Source organism: Symphodus melops (genome assembly GCF_947650265.1).
Source record: "Symphodus melops genome assembly, chromosome: 15".
NCBI lineage: Eukaryota > Metazoa > Chordata > Actinopteri > Labriformes > Labridae > Symphodus > Symphodus melops.
The window spans coordinates 10,318,457-10,339,360 of NC_136705.1; the positions used below are offsets into that span (position 1 = coordinate 10,318,457).

Here is a 20,904-nt window from a genome sequence, read left to right on the forward strand (position 1 = left end):
AAAAAAAAAAAAAAACATACATGCATATTCAACCATCTCAGAATTGAGGAGTTCATAAAGATTGCATAGTTTTGGGACATTTATTTTTGCGCGCAGCCTTCTCGCCACATGTATTCTTCAGAGTAACATTCACAGTATGTCCCAGACAAAGACTAGACAGACCATTACCATTAGACAGGTGGCTGGACAATATTCCTGTCGCCATTAACCAAAATCAAACATTTTTTGCAGCATCAGTCCTTAGATTGATTATAAACAAATGTGAGCCTGCTTTTCACCTAACATGCTCAGTAATTTTGTTTCCGAACATTGCTATAACTGTATCGTTATTTTTCCTCCAGAAGTCAAGAAAACAATAAAACAAAGAAAAAACAATTAAACTACAGTTTAAACATTTTATTAAATATATTATTTGTGGTTTGCTAGCATAACATACTAGATGTAATTAGATGCTTGCCAGCTCTAACACCATATGGATAACTTGATTGATCATTCTCAAGTTCCAGGCACACATTCCTCAAGACACTGATATGATAGCAAATAGAGTGACACGATTGTTTACAATGACATAATAAAATAAAAAAAAAAACGGATCCAAAAAGGTAACATTTGGTCTCAGTCTGTGATTAATGAAATGTTTCTATCTAATTCTTAGTATAGATAAATTCATCATTCATATCTGCCTCTTCCGGTTTAAGAATAATGAATTAAAGCAGTGATCCAGGCATGCATTACTTGAAAGATCAGAAAATCATAAAAATAAATAAAATAAGACTTCCACAAAGAGGATTTGTGGAATCCCAGGGCCCGTATTCACAAACATTACGAGAATCCTCTTAGAGAGCTCCTAACTAAATCCTAGCAAAGAGTCTTGGCTTAAGAGTGATTCAGGAACATTCTTAGAGCAACTCTGAGCAAAGTAGAGACAGAAACTTTTACCTTGGTGAGGAGAGGTGGTTGACCCCATTGCTAAGTATGACAGTTTTTCACAAGCTGTGATTGGTTAATGTAAAAAAAATAAATAAAGATAATTAAAGTCTAATCAAGTCAGACATTGTGAAATTACTAACACTTTGAAAGTAGCATGTGTGTGATAATTTGTAAGACTAAACATATATAACCGACAAGATGTTTGAAATCAAACATCGCCTTGTGCAGCTGCTTCTTCACTTGCTGATTGTTACATCAGCAGGTAAAGATCCTTAATTAGTGACTGGTTGCACCTGTGGAGCTGACCACAGGAAAAAAACACAACATGCATGTCTCACTTTGCACTGAAAAAAGTCAATGATAGATTGAAAAGCTTAAACAAATCAGTTGTCAATTCTGTTCAACTATGAGTCAAAATAGTCTTCATGTAGTGTTTGAAGAACATTTCTCCATTTTCTCCTCAGCTTGAGAAACTCTACATCCCTGTTAAAAGTCCTCCTCACTACTAACAGTTTTACACCATAGGAGCTCTCTTAAGGGCTTAGACACTTATTGACTAACTTTAATCTTTAGAAGGATCTAGTCTGAAATTTGAGGGGAAATTCTTGGGAAATGTCCTGATTCTAAGAATTTTCAAAAAATGTTGTCACTCGGAGCAACTCTTAATACTTAGGCGGCTTTGTGAATAAGGGCCCCAGATGTTTTGGGGCCGTTAAAAAAAACCTTGCCTCTCCTGATACACATCCACTCTTGTTGTGCCCTATTGTGGAAAAGTCATCTCATTGGGTTACAGCCAAATGTCCTAGCAGGGAGTCCATTTTAAAACCTTTTAAACAGCAGGACTAAATCAGCACTGATTTGCAGACCAAATGCACCACCTTGTTAAGTTTATATTGAAAGACTAAATGTTCTGTCTCATAACTATAGAGAATCTAATGTGGAATGAGTTTAATGAGGCTGCCACCTTACTGCTAACAAGGTTAGTTACAGCCTATTTGATGTCATTTGTTCTGTGATTTAAAACCATGAAAATGAATGGAGTTCAAGGAAAGTTAATGCTGAGCCATGCAGCTGTGTTTCATAACCCACATGTTCATAAAGAGAGTTTCATTCATCCATGTTTGAAAACACCTGATTTATACTGAATGACATACTGGTAATGGGCGTTGTGAGAAAAGTTCTCACCATCATATGCTCACTGTTTGCCAAGTAATGCTCCAGCCCTTGCAACTACAGCCTTAACAGATTTATAACCTGAATCACAAAAACTATTGTATGTACGTAAGTGGAAATATTGATGGTGACGTAATGAAAAAACACCTTACTGGATAAAAAGTCAAACATTAGCTAACACCATCAAGTGTAGGGTCCTCAGTACTGAACCAGGGAGAAAAGACTGTGTGGTTTTAGTTTGTCCTTGCCGTTCAGCTCTTTAAGCTCAATGACCACCATGCAGCCCAAAACCTCAGCTTGCCGTTTCATCATCAGCTCACAGGCAGCAAATAATGTACCTGAAACACATACACATAAACTTTGTTCAAAATGTGCAATAACATCACTCGTGCTCTACAACACCAAAATTCTCTGGTTATGTTAAATCAGCTTGTCACCAAATGAGATATAACCCGAGAAGTTCTCACCACCAGTAGCCAGGAGGTCATCAATGAGCAGAACCTTCTGTCCTGGAGCCACTGCATCATCCTGGATCTCTGCCTCTGCCTGCAGAAACAGAAAAAAAAAAATTGTTAGAAAATAATGTCAGTGATGCAATATTGTTACACAACACTAGTAAATATTCAAGAACTTTTTTTCCTAGGGCAAAAAGACAGACAAAATCGGCTAACTTTCTCCCCCCCCCCCCAAACAGTATATAGTACTGTTACAGAAAACATCCTTTAAGACATAAATGCATTCAACATTCTCTTTATGTACCTTTAAGTCAGACCAAGAATAATTTTTCTAATGTTTTGAAGGACTCGTAAACAAATAATCCCTCTTAATCATCACGTGTGTGGTCTGCAAAGAATTGACTGCTCTGACTTACTGAGCAGTTTTCTTGAACCCCCACCCAAGTCTGCAAGGTGACATTACTGTCCATGTCTTTTCCCTCCACACTCTTTACGTCTGTAACAGATCACTATATCTGACATCCTGTGAATGAGAATGTTCTTGTGTGTCATAGCTATACATGAGCTTCAGAGTAGAGAGGCATACATCTACCCCCGCTTTGCATTGAAAAGTCTGTTTTTAAAGATTAAGATACAATTGTAACATCTGCATAGATTAGAATGTTTTAAACAATTGGTATTGAATAGGAATAGATGCTTTTTTTTAACCAACATAAATGTATATATCTGCAATTCCTTCAATTATATTACTACTCAGTCATTAACAAAAGGGTAAACTAGTACTAAAACAAAGCACAGAGTATGTGTGTTATGTCCTTACCTTTCCGTACTCTAAATCATATGCCACAGACACAGTCGCACCAGGGAGCTTCCCTTTCTTTCTGACCAGGACAAAGCCAACACCAAGCCGCTGGGCGAGCAGAGGCCCGAACAGAAAACCACGTGCATCTAAACCTGGAAAAACATGGATTAAATAGATACATGTGTGGTAGAATATAGTTCAAGGAGCAATATGTAACTCAGACATGTAGCGTTTATAATAGCCACGGCAGTCTAAATTCAATACTTTGGAAAGAGCTGTCTCCCCCTGCCTGCTGTTCAACTGTCGTGCCTCAGGTTGTCTAACCAGAGAAAAGCTTATGAATAACATCTTCTGGGGATTTTCTATCAGTTTTTGGGATTTCTCTGTAAAATTACAAAAGTTCATCCCAATTTAAAGTCCAGTCCCTTTTACTTGTCTGGTGTAACTTCCTGTTTTGACAAATAAAGGTAGCCGTCAATCAGATGCCCCTATTCATTGAGTGATCAGTTTAATGAAGGATTAAATTGGGTCCCTGTAAATAATATCATAAAATATACTAGTGTTGCAGTCAAGAACACAGAACGTGACAAGGACACACCCAAGACCAGAGTGTCTGTGACCGACACAAGACTGAAACATTTAGGGCTCGAGAGCAAGACAATATTTGTCAATGAATCTTGTCAATCAGATATGTCACTCACTAAGACTGTAACACCGGGTGCTGCCGTTATCAGGGAAAAGAAATCGAATTATGAATGAATTTAATTTAAATATGTTGTTTTAGAAATAAATAGCCTATCAGTGGTGGTATTGACCGGTCTTGATTTAAAATCCGGAGTCTGCCCAGCCTGAGATCAAGATGAGACAGAGACCTACTAATAGAAGTCTTAAGAGCAACACTAAAATATACATTCTGTCCTTAGTGTCATTTGATAACATGACTGCTGTGAAGAGGTTTATTAGGTCAAGAATTGTTGTTATTGGTTTTTCATTGAAAATGTCCTTTGCTTTGTTTTCTTACCTACTATCAGATCAACATTCTGGTAATTCCTCCTCACCTGTTCTTCAAACAGGTCAATGACTGCTGTCAGAGCAGCTGGATCCTTCAGGATGGGACAGATATCTCTGCAAGGACACAAACGCACACCAATGACGAACATTTATATTGGGAGAGAAACTGTTTTATAGAACTGAGCTTTCCATTAACCTCAGATTCAAATACTTGATGATCCTCCTAATGATTAACCTGGACATTGAACTACTACAATTAACTGGAAATGTTGCACTCTGTACAGAAATGATACCATATTAATGATTAAAAAACAAATTATAAAAAAAAATGTTCACGAAAAACAAGAGCGCACGTGTGTGAGTATATATATATATATACACACACACATACATAACATAGTATAGGCTACATAAACACCATGTGTCTTACTGGTTTATAAACCAACAACATGAGGGAATAAAAACCTTTAGCATGCTTTTGTCTTACTTGATATTATTCTACCTACAGTAACTTTAATTGGCAGTTGTACTATATTAAGCCCTCCGGTTGCTTCAAGCTTCTGTCAATACAAATATAGTTTCGTTCACCTCAGGTTAGAACTGACTGCTAGCAACCTTGACTTACAGTTCGTAAGCAAACAAGTCCAAACACTTAAAATCATGTGTCAGGAACAGAAAGGTGGAGGGTGAACGAGAAGAGTAAACAATCTAAACTATTTGTTTTCTATAGGGTAGCCTTTTTCCACAGTGTTGAGTTTAACTACTTGTATGTCACTTAAGTTTTTCAAATATTGCTATTATAAAATGTATTGACTATCGTGACAATGTAGATTGATAGACATGGTAATAGTAGCTTATTTATTGCTGTTGTGAAAACACATCACATGTATCGCGATCCCTGGTAGCCTATTCAAAACACCAATTTTACACGGTAGATTTCCACGTGGGTGCTCGTTTGAGTATTTTCTGTGAAGTTGGAGAGGCTCGTGTGTGGTCTGAAGTAGCTTATTACCACATGTTACTCACGCCGGACTAGGCACGCGCTGACTTCTTATGATTAGCGGGGAGCGGAGCCTGCCGGAACCCCTCAACAATCAGTCTTTAACAGTACTCTAATGAATAGGACTGAGGACGCAGTTATTTATGTCTTACCTGAACAGGATGCCTTTCTTCGGAAAGTCAGGAAAAGGTCGGATGTGATCTCGGACCAGCTGGAGTTTGCACTCTGGACTCGCTGCCATCCTTTCTCCTCACCGGCCAGTGGGTCAGCTCTTGATTCTTGCTTGTGGTTACTGCTTCCTCACTGAACGCCTCACTCGCCTCTACTTGTTTCTTCCTCGTGACATTGAACATCGAACACGGCATTATAAGACATTACCGCCATCTACTGGGGTAAATTGTACATGCAGATATACTGACAGCAAAACACTGTAGGTCAGAATTTTGCAACAATTCAGTTATTAATTATTACTTAAATAAGTCAACAGAGACAATTTGTCAGCCTACTTCTCTCATACCCTTTTACAAGTAATAATCCAGTACCCAAAAATAAAGCTGTATATGAAATGGTCTCAGTCACACGCTAACAAGAATTAGTTCAATACAGTCAACAGGCAGACCTGTCCTTTACCGTAAGGCTACTGTGTTGAGTGTTAAATATAATAATATATATTATTCTCATATACACATATGCATCTCATAAATTCATGTTTTCAAATTTCTTCGGCAGGCTCGGATGGGCTGCCATACCATTGTACCACACAAATATTTATTTCAAATCCTCTTGTAACAGCATTCAAAGTATCAGGACTAACAAAAAACTGGAGAAAGGAGTGCTTCCTGGACTTAAAAAAAAGTATTTGTTGAAGGGGTTCTTTGGATTATGATATATGTAGTCATAAAAAATCCAATATTATCTTTTTAATCAGTTAAAAGGCCTACCTTAAAACACAATTCAACATGTGGCATCAAGCCTTCAGGTCAGCCTCGCCATTTAACAGTGAAGGATAGCTCTGTTTTTCTTCCCAACATAAAATTGCAAACTAAAATAAACACTGTATTTTGAATGAATCTAGACTAAAACAGACATAAAAGAAAGAAGGGAGGACATTTTGTTCTGTATAGTTGGAGGTTTGGTAGTTATGAACAGGCCAAAAGGGGGGTTAGAAGCATCAAGTCATCTTACCTAAGGTGCTAACTGACTGAAACCAATCATGACTTACAGGTAGAAGAGCAAACAGGTAAACATAATACAAACACTGCTGAACAAATATTGTTTGCAAAGGTGGACACAGAGACTCAGCTTGTCAACAGGCAAGGCAGGCAACTGCTTGGGGCCCCAGAACAGAAGAGGGCCCATGAGGGCTGAAATCATAGCAGCAGCACAATAAGTACACATTTTGCAATGACAGTATAGGCACATCTGACAGTACTCACTCTTTTTTTCTGCAAAGCATTGCATCCATTAAAGTCTGTCAATTAATGCCACCATATAAAATGAAGAGGAATTATCTATCTATAGGAGAAGAAAAAGAAACAGAAAACAGGAGGAAGAGTGGTAAGTGTTGGCTGGCAGACATGATGGTGATAAACACTGGTTGAAGTGCCCCACAATTCCTTTATGCCTAGGGCCCCAACAGACTCTACTTGTGCCACTGGGTGGACAGGCACAGAGAAAACTTTTAGTTGCACAATCTTAAAATGAGAGCACAGTCTCTTTCCTGTGGTCAGAAGTCCTGACTTCTGTATCAGCTTTTGTGAGGAGTGTGGACAGACTGTGGGTATAGGAATAAATGCAGCAGATTTCTGTCTACAAGGCATGTGAAAAAGAAGGTCAAAAGGAGTTTGGTTACAGCAACAAATATCTGTGATATTTTTTGTATCAACAGGCTATAGAAAACAATTAAGGTTCCTTTATTTCCACAGCATGAGCATGGGAACTTTCATCAGGAAGTCAAAGAGATTAACATGAACACTGACAAATGTATTGTGGTAATCAACCTTTAAGAATTCCCTACTGGTGCTAGAGATATAAATAAACATAAATAAGACATGATCGTGATTATAAGAGTTTAAAGACAACAACTGACTCTAAAATACACAAGCAAATCGTAACAAGAAAACAGTAATCCCAAGATCCTCTGAAGGCCAGGGTGTTTTGTAGCCATTTAATTTATGTCTCCAAAAAGCTACCTGCTGGTTTAGTTTTTTTCCTCAGGGAAGATGGGATGTGGTCTATCCCAAAGGCTTGTAATTTGACTGGAATTGTATAATGTCTTGCCAGGTAGTTCACATTACCAGTTTAGTCCAGAATCGTCTTTTTGTTCATTGATTGTGAAAAACATTACAACTTAGACATTCCAACCATAAGCATACAGTTTTAAAGTTAATGAAATTTTTAATTTTGAGCTTCTTTTGTAAGACTAGATCCAAACAATTCTGTTTGTTTAATGTTGACACAGTTGTCAATCATCTTCATTGATACTCTTTCGGTATAGTGCCATTTTCTTCTTACACTTCCATACTAATAAAATATATGATATAATTCATTGTTATCTGGGAGTAAAACGGTTTCTGAAGATGGCACTGCTAGGAAAAGGGCATATACCTGCATCAAAGCAGCAAAGAAGGCGGCTTGTAAGATATAACACAAAATAAGTACAGTTAAATTCTAAGATATAAGGTCAATGAATACATCTAAATTCTAAAGTACAGGACTTCGGGGTCCGGGAAAGCCGAATCTGTGAATATCTTTCTAACTTTACCGAAGTCAATAACTTGACAACATCAAGTTAGAATGAATTTAATCAATACCTAGCAAGTGAAAATAGGTAGGTTCTACAGATTAAGAAAGACTCCATTTTACCGGGGAAAAAATCAAAAGGGTAGTGGACAGGAGAAGAGGTCATTTGTGATCCTTCCTTGGCACTGACTGCACTGACACGCCACAACGCAGCAAACATTCATGAACAGTAGATGGCAGTGAGAGCCTGTAATGTTGCTATATACATAGTAGAAGAAGAAATTATAGTTTATTTCCTGAAGAAGAAGAAATACTAGGCCTACTGTATTTGAGATGTGGGCTGCAGGTGGTCGTCGTTCCTTAATGTTTAAGGCAGCAGTTATTTCGTCTTCTGTGCGTGTTGTCAGGTGTAACAGAAGGAACAAGTTAGCAGCCGGGGCCGTCAGACTGATCCCGACAAGAGCAAACAGCGTCACCCAGCACGGTAACAGAGGAACAGGTCTGTGAGGTTTTTTGGGGAGAGTCTAGTTTTTGTCTGTGTAGGCTACTGCTCAGGTAAAGATCAGTAATGGAAATACCGGTTCATCATTGTGCTGCTCACACAAGAGTTATTCTTTTTAAAGATTATTTTCAAGAACAGTCTTAATGTAATAGTCATAATGCAACTGTGTAGGCTTAACGTGTTACAGGCTTGTAGTTATCACGATAGACTCAGGCTGTATATGGATTTACTTTCGTTTTTACAATTGACTAGCTTGGAAAGGGTAAGCTGTTTTTTTTTGTTTGTTTGTTTTGTTTTCACATCTTGAGAATATGTCTTTGTGGTTGTCTGATAACATTTTCCTCGCCAATCAAATAGTATTAAATATCAGTAGCCTTGGCCTACTGTGTCCAGGGACGTCTCTGTCATCCATGATATAGAATGATTTATTCTTATTCAATTAAACAGAAAATAAGAAATGTAGGCTTCTCCAACTTTTGTCCATATCCTATAGACTACTGGTTTAATTTAGTTTAAAGGGAAAATGTGTTCTTCACTGTTCATCCGCGTACTCATGCAATACTTCTCATATTCTACCAACCCCATAGTCATCGTTTCATCAAAGTTATCCCCTTCTTATAGTACTGTATTTTGTCCCCTTGATGTTACTGTAGTCTTCTGACAAGAGAGAGGCCAGCTCTGGGAATTGTGGGAGGTGAAGTCTTGTCTCACTATGTTGTCTTCCTTCCAAGGGAAGTTGGAGCGAAATGGAGAGGCTAAGAAATCAGTGGTGAGTATCTGAGTTTTAATTCCTTACCCTACAGAGCTTGAAGGAGATCTGCACTTATTAGTAATTGCTGCAGTTTCAAGAGTGGTTTCTATGATTGTTTATGCACAGTGACTAAAGATGCTAATAATTGTGCTTTACATACCATTGTAAAAGCTTTTTCCCAATAGTATATTGAAGTCCTTTACCTTTGTTGACATTTTTTTCTTCTTTTTTTAGATCTGTATTGAGGGGAACATTGCCAGTGGGAAAACCACATGTCTGAATTACTTCAGTGAAACTAGCAACATAGAGGTATGAGGAAAAATAGTCCCAAATACAGCAAACGTGGACATACTACTCAAGCTTGCATTTAACATGAGCTAATAAAGGCTGGACTATAGATTCAACGTTTCTTGGTACTGCAATACCAAACTCCTTAAGTATTGTATTCCTTGTGTGCTTCCCTCACTTGCCCAAATACTTATTGTATCATTCACTCATTTGAAAATATGTAGTGAAGAAGATGCCCCCCAAAAGATAACAAGGAAATTCAACACTTAATTCAATTTTTTTTTATGCAAAGTAGTTCCACTAGTGTCATGATTTCACAGCCATGAGTTTCCTTACCCTCTTGTGTGTTCCAGGTCCTAACAGAACCCATCTCAAAATGGAGAAATGTCCGTGGCCACAACCCTCTGGTACTTAACTTACATTGTTGATCTTATAGTGTCACAGTACCCATTTCATTGGGTCAGGACAACAAACAATTTGCAGGATCGTTTCCATGAACATTGAATAAATGGTGAACAGACTGCACTCATACTGCTTTTCTAGTCTTCTGACCAGAAAGAACATTTTAAACTACGTGTTATTCACCCTATTCACAAATAATTAGAAACTATCAGTCAGGGCTTTTATGCAATTTGCCTACCAAATTGGATCTGACATTGAAATGCAGAAACATGTCATTAATTCCGATTTCTACAATCTTGGAGCCAGTTTGCTATAGCCTGTTTTAAATAAACCTTTGGGGGTAACAGCCGATATAAGTGGTTTGTATGTATATCAAGGTATGGTAAATCATTAAAAGGAACTGCAACATCTAAGACTCTTTTTTTGTGGGTAAACTTTAAAAAAAATTTCAAGTCTTAGTCATTCCATACAGACTGTTTATCATCATGCAAACAAAGTCCATTTAAACCTCTTTCGTCCACTCCATTTTCTACATAATGAAGTAAGAACATTCCTGACTGGACAGATTGTGCATTCATATGCCGAGAAGATGTTCAGTATTTTTACTAACCACACTTAATGCAGACTTAAGGAAGTGGAATCAACCTTCTAAATCTTTTTGTTATTAGTCAGCCAATGTACTGTACTTCCTAAGCCACAGTTACCATCAACAAAGCTGAGTCCTCTTAAATTAAGCTCTTATGGAAAAATAACTTAATATGTAAAGAGTCACTAAAAGTTCCCTATTGTTAAATGCAATAAAGGAAGGGGGGAAAGTGTGTTTTCATCATTAGTGTAAAATGCCTTAAATTCATTGTATTTTCTAATCTTAATGTACAGGTAACTAATATCCATACCATGGCACTAAGTACACACAAATTATTCCCTGTAAATCTGCCATGACTCACAGGTAATCAACTATTTATCTCTGTGCTGCAGGGACTGATGTATCAGGATCCTGAGCGTTGGGGCATCACATTGCAGACATATGTGCAACTGACCATGCTGGATAGACACGTGTCAGCTATAGTAAGTGAACTGTTGACACTGTAACACTTTCAGTCAACGCTAACATGGTTTGGTGTGTGTAGCTGTAGAAAAATATGACTATATACATTTAGATGTACATACTTAAACAAGTAGAAATTAAGATTAATTGATTAAAGTGTCCTCTTTGTTTCAGTCAGCTCCTGTCAGAATGATGGAAAGGTCCATCTTCAGTGCCAAATACATCTTTGTGGAGAATCTCTTTAAAAGGTATTTTTTTATCTGTGGTTATGGAAACATCAGAGCCTGATCATATCACAGGACTAAATCAATAAATAATTCTTGGATTCAGATAACACAACGGCGGTTGTATTTGCAGCATTGGCCGAATTGAAATAATCAGCCCAGTAATTTTAGTCATGGTTTATACTGTCATATTCTCTTTTAATATTTGTAATGTCTCTTTCCTATGGCAGCATACTGATAATGTTCTTATTGATTTTTGTTCTCAGTGGCAAAATGCCTGAGGTGGACTTTGCAGTTCTCAGCGAGTGGTTTGATTGGATCACAACCAACATTTCTCTTCCCGTTGATCTGATTGGTGAGAATACAAAAAACGATAACATATTCAGCAAAAATTCACATAGTTAAGAAAAACAACACAATCTATACAGGCAGAGAAGCTTCCTGTTTTCTTTTTAGAAAAGTGGCTGCTGATGCATGACTTTGCACACAGGTATACATGAGCGGTGAATCAAACTTGGTACACAGTACTGACCCAGAATTGGCCCAATCCTCTCAATACCTAGTCCAGCCATTTGATTCGCCATTAGACCAACATCTGTATTAGATGTATGCAAATAGGTATCTCAATGCAGGTTCCCTGAGGTGTGTAAATGACAGGGTTTCTCTTCAGAATATTTTCCACATGGTTAAAATTGCCTGAATCTAGTCATTTTTAATTAGTTGCAGTGAAATTCTTTATCATATACTATTATCACTCAGAGCAATTGCATAGAAAAAGTCATCAATACAAAAGCAATCCATCCCTCATTAGCAATCACTCAATTTAGCCAAAAAGGCATAAAAAGCCCCTCAGTCTCAACAAAATGTCACATTTGAAGCTGCAACTGCTTGTTGGTGTACAGTCTATGACATTTTCCTTTGGATCCAGTGTACCTGCAGACTACTCCTCAGACCTGTCATGAGAGGCTGAAGCAGAGATGCAGAACGGAGGAGAAGGTCATTCCATTGGTGAGGGCACAAACAGAAAAGTTGTTTCATTTCACAGAACAAATGACTATCGGGGAACTTGAAGAGAAATCAACTGTTTTTGTGGGGTTTTTTAGAGAATTGAAAGCTTACATTTTAAAAGATCCCCAATTTATTATTTCAAAGTAGATAGATACTTTATTAATCCCGAGAGAAATTCAAGATTTTTTCTTTAGATAGACCTCAATCTTCTGTGTTTGTGTTTATGCATTCATTAGGAGTATCTGGAGTCCATTCACCAGCTGTATGAGGACTGGCTCATCAAGCGTACCTCCTCCCCTCTTCCTGCTCCTGTTTTGGTGAGTGGACATTCACATCCAGGCAGTTCTTTGCTTTGGTATAAGTAGGTTGCCCAAACAACACAATTAGCTACACCATGGATTCCTCCTGCGTTATGTTTTGCTTTTCAATGTAGCGTCATGAAATGTTTGTTGTTTTTGTTTTTCCATAGAAACTTCGAACTTTGATTCTTACAGTACCTGCTATTTTTAGTCAAATTTAATACAAAATATGTGTATGTTTGTGTTTGGTCTGTCTGTGCAGGTTATTCCAGCTGACCATGACCTCAAGAAGATGCTGCACCAGTATGAAGAAAACCGTGACAAAATACTACCTGCTGGCTACCTCTGAAACATACACATGTACACAAACATGAAAAGAGTGCATTGGAAGAGGTTTTGAAACATTATACAACTGATCTTTTTAACTACTTAAGATTTTTTTCACAAGCTGCTCAAGCTCGGAGACTTGAATTTTTAGCATTAACCATAGTTATTTATTTATATGGGATTTGTAGTCAGTCATGTTTTGCTTACTGCTTAAGGTTCATGTTAAGTCGCTTTTAAATATTTTCTACTCAAATATATTGCTACTGTCAATTCAAACTTTGAAGATTTACAGAGTCATTCCAAAATCTTTTCCAGATGTTAGGCATAGGGTTTGTCTGTATTTATGTCACGTTTTTTTGTAATGCACTTAAAGTCAGACCATACGATATTAACAGAAGGGGACCTTATGTACATAAGTGTTTTATTTTTGATGTAAAAACTTCATATATAGCTGGAGCATCAGTTACAACAACTCCTCACTGCATAATGTGTAGATGTACTGAGAAGGGATTTTGATAAGATTGACTTGAGTAATGAAATGTTTCTCTGTAATTCATTTTAATGAAAGAAGCTTTTCTTCTTTTTGTTACATGTTTTGCTTCCTTAAAAGGTACACTTTGTGATACTAACTTGCTTTGGTTCAGTTCTTGCAATTCTCATTCGAGCGGTTTGGTATTATACTTTGACATTACAAAATTTTGTCCAAACTGTCTTCTCCTACAGACTACAAATACATATGAGAGGGTTTAGCATTTAACTGGATTATTTGGCCTGGAGTCTCCCTGTTGCAGATGTTCACCCCCACATCCTCCACCATGACTTCCAACACCAGTGTCGCTTGGAAATGCCTTCTCAGCCCTCACCTAGTGTTCTTCATTAAGGCTTTAGATGGGTGGAAGATCAGATCCCTAACATCTTGGTGCCAGCCCAGGACATAAAGTATGCCTCCTTTTCAACATTAGTATAACAATGCAAGTGATTGTTAATGCTAGGAAGAGACAGACAGAGGTGTTGTATGTATCCATGAGCTTTGAATTAAGTTAACTTTCCAGAAAATATGTTCACAGCCAATTTGTCCAAAAAGTTATAAACCTGATTAAGTTCATGTTTCAGCGGTTGATTGGTAGAAAAGTGAAAACCACTTAGCTAAAATATAGAAAAAGCATTGCTTCATGAAGTAATACAGCAAACAGAGTGAGCCACCCTGTTAGGTGAAATTAGATAATTATCCATCCATTCTTACCAGCTTAGCTAAATCCATACATTATACTGCATGTTCAATTCCTATAATAACTTCTGGGTTTACCCTTGGTGTCCTCTCAATTTGACACGACAGGAAAATCTCCAAAGTGAGATGCCCAGGTGGCATCAATGTAATGGAAAAACAAACAAGCGTATATGTACAGGGGTGTCCAGTCCTAGAGGGCCGGCTTCCTCGGACTGTTAGATGTCTCCCTGCTCCAAACACAGTTGAATCCAATGAGCGATTCATTATCAGGCTTCTGCAGAGCTTGATGACAACACATTAGTTTAAAGCAGGTGTGTTGGAGGAGGGAAACATCTGAAAGTTTCATGTATCTGGCCCTCGAGGACTGGAGTTTGACCTGGTGTAGAGTGTAATCTAAGCTTTGGAGAGCAACTGACGACGTAACACGGACTGGGGTCAAGCAAGTAATCATGTGATCATGTGACTTGCTTAGCTTAATTCAAAAATTTTCTCAATTATTATAAAGAATTTGAGCCAAATTCTGATGGAAAAAAAGACAGGTTACTCTACTATCAGATATAAAGCCCAGCAGAAACCTGATTTGACTTTCAAATACAGTAAAACAGACCCTCTTTATGTAAATATTGAAGCAATTATGACCACATATTCAAAATGGTTAGTTCAGAAATAACATGATACATTTTTTTAAACATTTAATGGCATGCCTTTACAATGTCCTTAATACAACATTAAAGATATAGGCTACTGTTTATTATTAGCTGATCAAATTGAGTTAAACGGCACCTTTCAGTAAACAAACTTAACACCGTTCAAATAAAAAACTGCTTACTGGTTGTGATTCTGTCAGAGAAAAACACGAGTATGAATAATATTTTGCATAGTTCTTGCTAAGCTGTCACTACTACAAAAATCCAACACCTTTTAGGCAGCCAAAGCAGCAGAAGAAATAATCTTTGCAGATTTTAAACTTAGAGCGCACAAAGCACTGTAGATTTGCTATTACTAATTTATATATATTCAGAGGAAGAGCATTGAGAGGATGTTAGTTTTTGCTATGCTCAACTATAACATAGCTCTGTGCCAGCTGCTCTTCCTCTCTTCCGCCTGTTTCTCCTCCTTTGGTATCTTTTCTCTGCTGCCCTTCGCTTCCTCCTTGAAGGCTCTGTGAGTCTGTTGTACTGATGGTCAGCAGTGAGGGGTGATACACAGAGGGCTGCTTCTGTGCTTTCATTAGTGCAGGACCAGACTCAGAAGACTCAGTGCCTCTTCTTGTAGCATGGCTCGGTGCTGGACCTGTCTCCGCCATTGGATTTGTAAGGTTCTCCTCTGCCTTTTCCTCTGTGCTTGGTTTTCTCTCATTTCTCCCTCTCTCTCGGTTAATGTTCTCCTCTCCTTTCATGTCATCTTGTTTTTGCCTCCCTTTTTCTTTTGTTTCTTGCACAAGGAGCTGGCCCATCTTCACATCAAGCTCTCCAACGTTCTGCTTCCTGTCCTGCTCTTTGTTTTTGCTGTCTGTAAAAATCAGAGATTCACAATTTGGTCTGCAACTTATAATTAAGTTATAAAATGAGAACACAAAGCATCTGCACAAAAATTCTCTCCATTTTACACAAAAAGAATTACCATTAAAATAGAATTCAGTGTACGTTACCAGTTGGAGTCTGTTGTGTCCAGGGAAGGTCCTCTTCTGCGGTCTGAGGCTCCCCAGGCTTAAGACTCTGCTCTGCTGTGGATCCAGCTCTCATGGTGATGTGCAGGGAAATGGCTTGAAGATTGCTGTGCTTATCATTAGCTCTGCCTCCGTCAGTGTTACAGAAGCTGCTAGGGATGTTGCCCCCAAGGGCGGCAGTCTGACTTTGGGACCTGTTATTGCAATCACTGCGTTTGACATTTTCAACAAATACATCTTCAGCACTAGTGCCATGATTTTCTTTGCCGGTAGTCGTAGCAACAGTTTTGGTGCCCTTCACAGAATCTCCTTTGGAGAGATTGGTAGCTTTACCGTCATCAGTGGTATTGTTATTGCTGAAAGTATGTACAAGTTTACTGCTTCTCCTGCTGCTGTTTGCTCGGTGAGGTTTGTCTGAAAGCAGAGGGCGGCCTCTAAAGGCAAGGTCAGGGTAGTTTATCTGCATCTCCATAATGGATTGGTCATGACTGTTGATATGGCAACGCCGATGCTTGGGCTGTGGATTCACTGCAATCCTGCTGTCCAAATGCAGCGGTACCTGGAGGGACACAAGGGTGAGCTTAGTATAGACAAATGTTTTTTTTTTTAAGTTTACTGTTAGGACAACTGAAGAGAGACAGAAAATGCAGGAAGGAGAGTGGGACAGAAAAGCATCCAAGGCCAAGAGTTGAACCTGCAGCTGACATTCTAAAGACCCCTTGCTATATGATGCAAATAAATTACTGAATGAGCTAACTGACACCCTAACGCGAGTTTGTCCAAAGTACAGTCAGTAGAAATGTTCGTTGAGGCTTGTAAACACAACATTCAAATGTTTATCACCACCAGAAGCACACATGCAGCTGTGGTAGAGTCTGCCATCATTGTGTGAATATGTATGACATGCAGTGTAAAAGCACTTTTCGCGTCCTTTTCAGAAATAAAGGCATGTTTGCACCTGCAACATTGTTTCAGACAGTGTGCTTCCTTAACCAAAACATAGTTTGACCAAAGCACGTTATACATTCAGTCATAAGTTTCTTATGAAACTGCTCGAGTTTAAAAATAAAAGGGAAAAAATATCAGCGCTTAGAAATCATCGAAGCACATCCTGAAATGATTCAGGCATTACCACATTTTCTTCCACTTCGAGCTGCCAGTTATATAAAAGCGTCAACATTCTCCACTTTACCCTACCTCTTCCCTTTCTTCCTCTCCCTTCTTCTTCTTCTCCTCTTCATTTTGCCCTACTGTACATGTTGTCTTCTTGTCGGTAGTTTCCTCCAGTTTTGTAGGCCCCAGTCTTCTTTGGAGAACCTCCTGCCACTCCTGCAGTGCAAGATAAAAACAATCACATAGACGCCACAACATGAAAGTTACCTGTGCTTAAGCATGCCTTAATGTATAGGTAGAAACCCAAATCCTTTTACTTCATGTACAGGGCTGAAGTATTAAAATCACAATACAGTCATTTTCTAAACTTTCTGTATGCAAGGGTCTTCCCCCCATACATTCCTTCAAACTTGTAGTGCTTTGCATGTCTGCCCTTTTGGACTTTAAATATTTTCTTCACATTACAGGAAACAGTGCGTCTTTAAGGTTGAAATAAACCAACAAAAACATCAATAGTTTAGAAATAATCAATACCACATTTTTCCAAATTACTTACTCTGACACCCCCATCGTCTTGAGATTCTCTTTTAAAAAAAAATTAATTGTAATACTTGTGCCCAGCTTATTAGTTTCAAGTAGTTCATCAAATTAAAGCTGCATGCCAATTGCCTCGAGAAGTCACAAAATAATTAAGTATCCTCCTAAATCTCAAAATGATTATAAAGACTGAAAACGCAGTACATATGTACCACCTATTTTTCCATTTACAATGACAGCTTAGGTTAAAAAAAATCCAAAGCTTTGAATATCTTACTGATCATCATTAATTAATTGATCAAAAAATGGACAGATGAGGCACAATGCACAACAGCCTGACCAAGTAATTTGATTGAGAAAGACAACATACTGTAACTGGGACTTTCAATTACATGTAGGCAGATCACTTCACACTGGAGTTTTCTAAAGTTGAATTAACAGGAAACAGTCTTTTTTGAGTCATCAATCACACATGAAACCAAAGCATCACCCCCTTTTTCAATAACTGTCCAATAAATGAAAACATTCAGATACAAGTTGCCTGCTGTGTGACTATACAAACATTAGGAATAGGGCAGAAAAACAGTTTTGCTTGGCAACAGTCCAGTTCCAGTCTTCAAGCCGAGTTGTACGATAGCTTGAGTTGGCTGAGACAAGTTTATGACTTAACAACCAAAAATTAAAAAACCTCTTGATGCACATTATTTTTATTTATCACATGCCTCTTGTAGAACTATTGTAAAAATCACAATACACAAAGTCAGTCTCTTGTACTAATAATCAGAAAACACAATAGGTACAAATTTAAGATCTGCATAACTTTTTTATGGGGATTGTAAGTTGTCTTTGCTTTTAATCTAAAAAGTATTGAAAGGAGCTGCTGTTTGATTTAAGTGTAATAATGGTCCCACCAGCTGTCCTGTCTGATCCCCGTCCTGAAGCTCCAGTAGACGATAACACTCCACCCTAGCCAGCATCAGCTCAAAGCCCAGCAGCAGGGCTCTGTCTTGGTTAGCATCTTCACTAAGCCGGTACTCACTAACATACAGGAGAACAACACAAAAAGCAATAAAATGACCCATTGCCCAAGATTCTGATCAGTCAGAGAGAATCCTCCCCATAATACCGTTAACATTTGAAGTCAAGTGAAGTTTATTTATAGAGAACATTTAAGAATCAAGACAAATAGAAAAATATACATTTAATAATAACGTTTTTTAAATCACTAAAACAATTAACAATCACAGAAAAGATTAAATATAAAATTATTTTAAAATGCAATACAATTCAGTTTAGAAAGTTGCAGTTTTGCAGCAACACTGGGTAATGCAAAAAAAGTGTCATGTCTTGTCTTTGATTAACTCATCTAAATGATGCCTATTATCTCTGAGGTACTCTTTTCTGACCTATTAAACAGTATATATGTGTTTTAATGTCACTCTTATTCTTGTCCTTCTTCTCCTTACCTTGGTGGAGAGTCTGTATGGGGTAGGTATCCAATAGAAGCCAGGACTGACTGAAGGGTAGAACTGCTGAAAACTGGCAGGAGACAGTAAACAAATGGACCTGTAAAAGTCTGAAAGAGACCACCCATTAGCCAAATAAATGAATAAATGACAATGTTTTATAAAACACAATACTTTTGTCAATGAATAAAATGTCATTATAAAGTTAAAAAAAAAATACCCTGGATAACCTTTTTCTTTTCTTTTTTTCAATTATTCTGGAGAACCTCAAAATTTTACCCCAAACAAGGACTTTATCGTCTGGGTTAAATCACACCAGATTTCATTATTATAGACACCCAACTGTAACTTTAAAACGGAGGATATTTTTTTCATTGGTTTGTGATTGACTTGGAACCATGCTCTTTGTTATCTAAAAGCTGGTGCAGCTACAACAGCAACTACGCCTCTTTCCAGGTAATCCTATATGACCTTAATCAAACAGCTTATCGAAATTCAAACTTGGCCGAAGGAAAACATGTACAGTTGAATAGTTCTGATATCATTTACCAGATAGATGGAGTAAATTAAGGGTGATAATAACTAAGGGTTTGATAACCCCTGACCTCTCTCAAGCTCCACAAGCTCCACCCTCTTCTGGCCTCAAGACTGTGATGTGAATGGACAAAATGTAGGGCTTCCATATTGTAGTTCAAAAACAAAACGTGACTACATTCACAAATACAGTCTATTGCGCAGACTTGTTAGAGTCAGTTGCTTTATCAGGCCCTGGCTACACATGATACTAGATAGATAGATAGATACTTTATTGATCCCAAGGGAAATTCAAGTACTAATTACTATGATCTAATACAGAACTTATTTTTGGATTGAAATAAACTGGGTTAAATATAACGTTTGTCTTTTATAAAATTATAACAAGTTGTATCGATTTAAATTACGTGACAAGTAAGAAAGAAATAAATAAAATAAAATAAAATGTTTTCCTACCTTCAGTGTCTTAATTTCCTTCTTCCAGGGCTGGAGGACCAGATTAACACAGAGAGTTTCCAGCATTTTAATTGCTTTTATGTAAATAGAGAGAAATGTCCTGTATTCTTTACTCTGGGCTCCACAGCCCTCTCTTACAGACTGGTAAAAGGGGAAGAGTACAAACGATTCTCTCAGGTCTGGTTCTGTATGGAGATACTGAGCCGCCTTCTCAAGAAGCTGCTCATCGAGGCACGGTCCAACATTTGTACACAAATTAAGAAAATAGCTCGAATAATGCTCAAACACATCCTGGCGTGAAATGTCCATCTGTTCTCCAACTTCGATACCGTCCTTCATGGCTTTTTAACACGACAGACACGCAGTGAGTTTCTGTCAAACTGTAATGAGGAAGAACTATTAACAAGGAAGTGAAAGTAAGAGTTGCTCTGTTCACCGCGGTTCACCTTTCATAAACTATTTACCAATATGATAAATATGATCACCTTTTCTACAACGTTTTCATCTGATGGCCTTAACGTAGACACAGGATTAGAAATGCTAAAAATCGTCAAATAAAACAAGCACAAGAGAATATGATTTTTTTTTTTTTTATCGTGTTGTAAGTAAAAGGTGCTCACGTAGTAAAAAAAAATAACTCATGCTTAAAAATTGCAATGCCTCTTTGCCCTGCAGTTGTGCAGTGTAGGCTACTGTTAGACGTCATGGTACGGATATCAATGGATAACACCTTCATCGAGCTTTTCTTAAGCATGTTGACAATTGCGCAAATCTCAGTTGGAAGAAGAGACTAAAAGTGACGAGGCGAAAAGCAACGTGCTTCAAGCACGCGACAGTAGAAACTTTGCACCGCCTCTGGTGCGATTCCATGATATCCCGAGTCTTATTTTGAAAATAAAATAGATGTTTTATTCTGAAAACCCTTTATCGGATGTATTA

At 37.8% G+C, this 20,904-nt stretch overlaps 3 protein-coding genes across 5 annotated transcripts; 1 reads left to right on the plus strand and 2 right to left on the minus strand.

Annotated features, from left to right (window-relative positions):
• Positions 1–381: 381 nt before the first annotated feature.
• On the minus strand, positions 382–14,345 carry aprt (adenine phosphoribosyltransferase). Its single transcript, XM_079363249.1, has 6 exons — positions 14,269–14,345; positions 5,524–5,703; positions 4,382–4,485; positions 3,379–3,512; positions 2,571–2,649; positions 382–2,441 (listed from the first exon to the last, which is right to left on the minus strand). Exons 2-6 carry the CDS (start codon positions 5,610–5,612, stop codon positions 2,302–2,304), a joined length of 546 nt encoding a protein of 181 aa, XP_079219375.1. The 5' UTR covers positions 5,613–5,703; positions 14,269–14,345; the 3' UTR covers positions 382–2,301.
• On the plus strand, positions 8,310–13,591 carry tk2 (thymidine kinase 2). Of its 3 annotated transcripts, none has more exons than XM_079363246.1 (10): positions 8,310–8,612; positions 9,347–9,384; positions 9,601–9,675; positions 10,008–10,061; positions 11,035–11,124; positions 11,279–11,352; positions 11,595–11,683; positions 12,257–12,336; positions 12,573–12,653; positions 12,898–13,591. In XM_079363246.1, the coding sequence occupies exons 1-10, from the start codon at positions 8,447–8,449 to the stop codon at positions 12,982–12,984; spliced, it is 834 nt and encodes a 277-aa protein (XP_079219372.1). In that variant the 5' UTR covers positions 8,310–8,446; the 3' UTR covers positions 12,985–13,591. The 3 variants fall into 3 exon arrangements, with proteins under 3 accessions (XP_079219372.1, XP_079219373.1, XP_079219374.1); XM_079363247.1 differs by having other exon boundaries at positions 8,479–8,612; positions 9,269–9,384; XM_079363248.1 differs by lacking the exon at positions 8,310–8,612 and adding an exon at positions 8,647–8,668 and having other exon boundaries at positions 9,269–9,384.
• A 660-nt stretch (positions 14,346–15,005) lies between the features above and the next one.
• Positions 15,006–20,845, minus strand: LOC306836247 (uncharacterized protein). Its single transcript, XM_079363244.1, has 6 exons — positions 19,966–20,845; positions 18,976–19,085; positions 18,421–18,547; positions 17,057–17,188; positions 15,842–16,418; positions 15,006–15,702 (listed from the first exon to the last, which is right to left on the minus strand). The coding sequence occupies exons 1-6, from the start codon at positions 20,302–20,304 to the stop codon at positions 15,233–15,235; spliced, it is 1,755 nt and encodes a 584-aa protein (XP_079219370.1). The 5' UTR covers positions 20,305–20,845; the 3' UTR covers positions 15,006–15,232.
• Between the last annotated feature and the right edge of the window lie 59 nt (positions 20,846–20,904).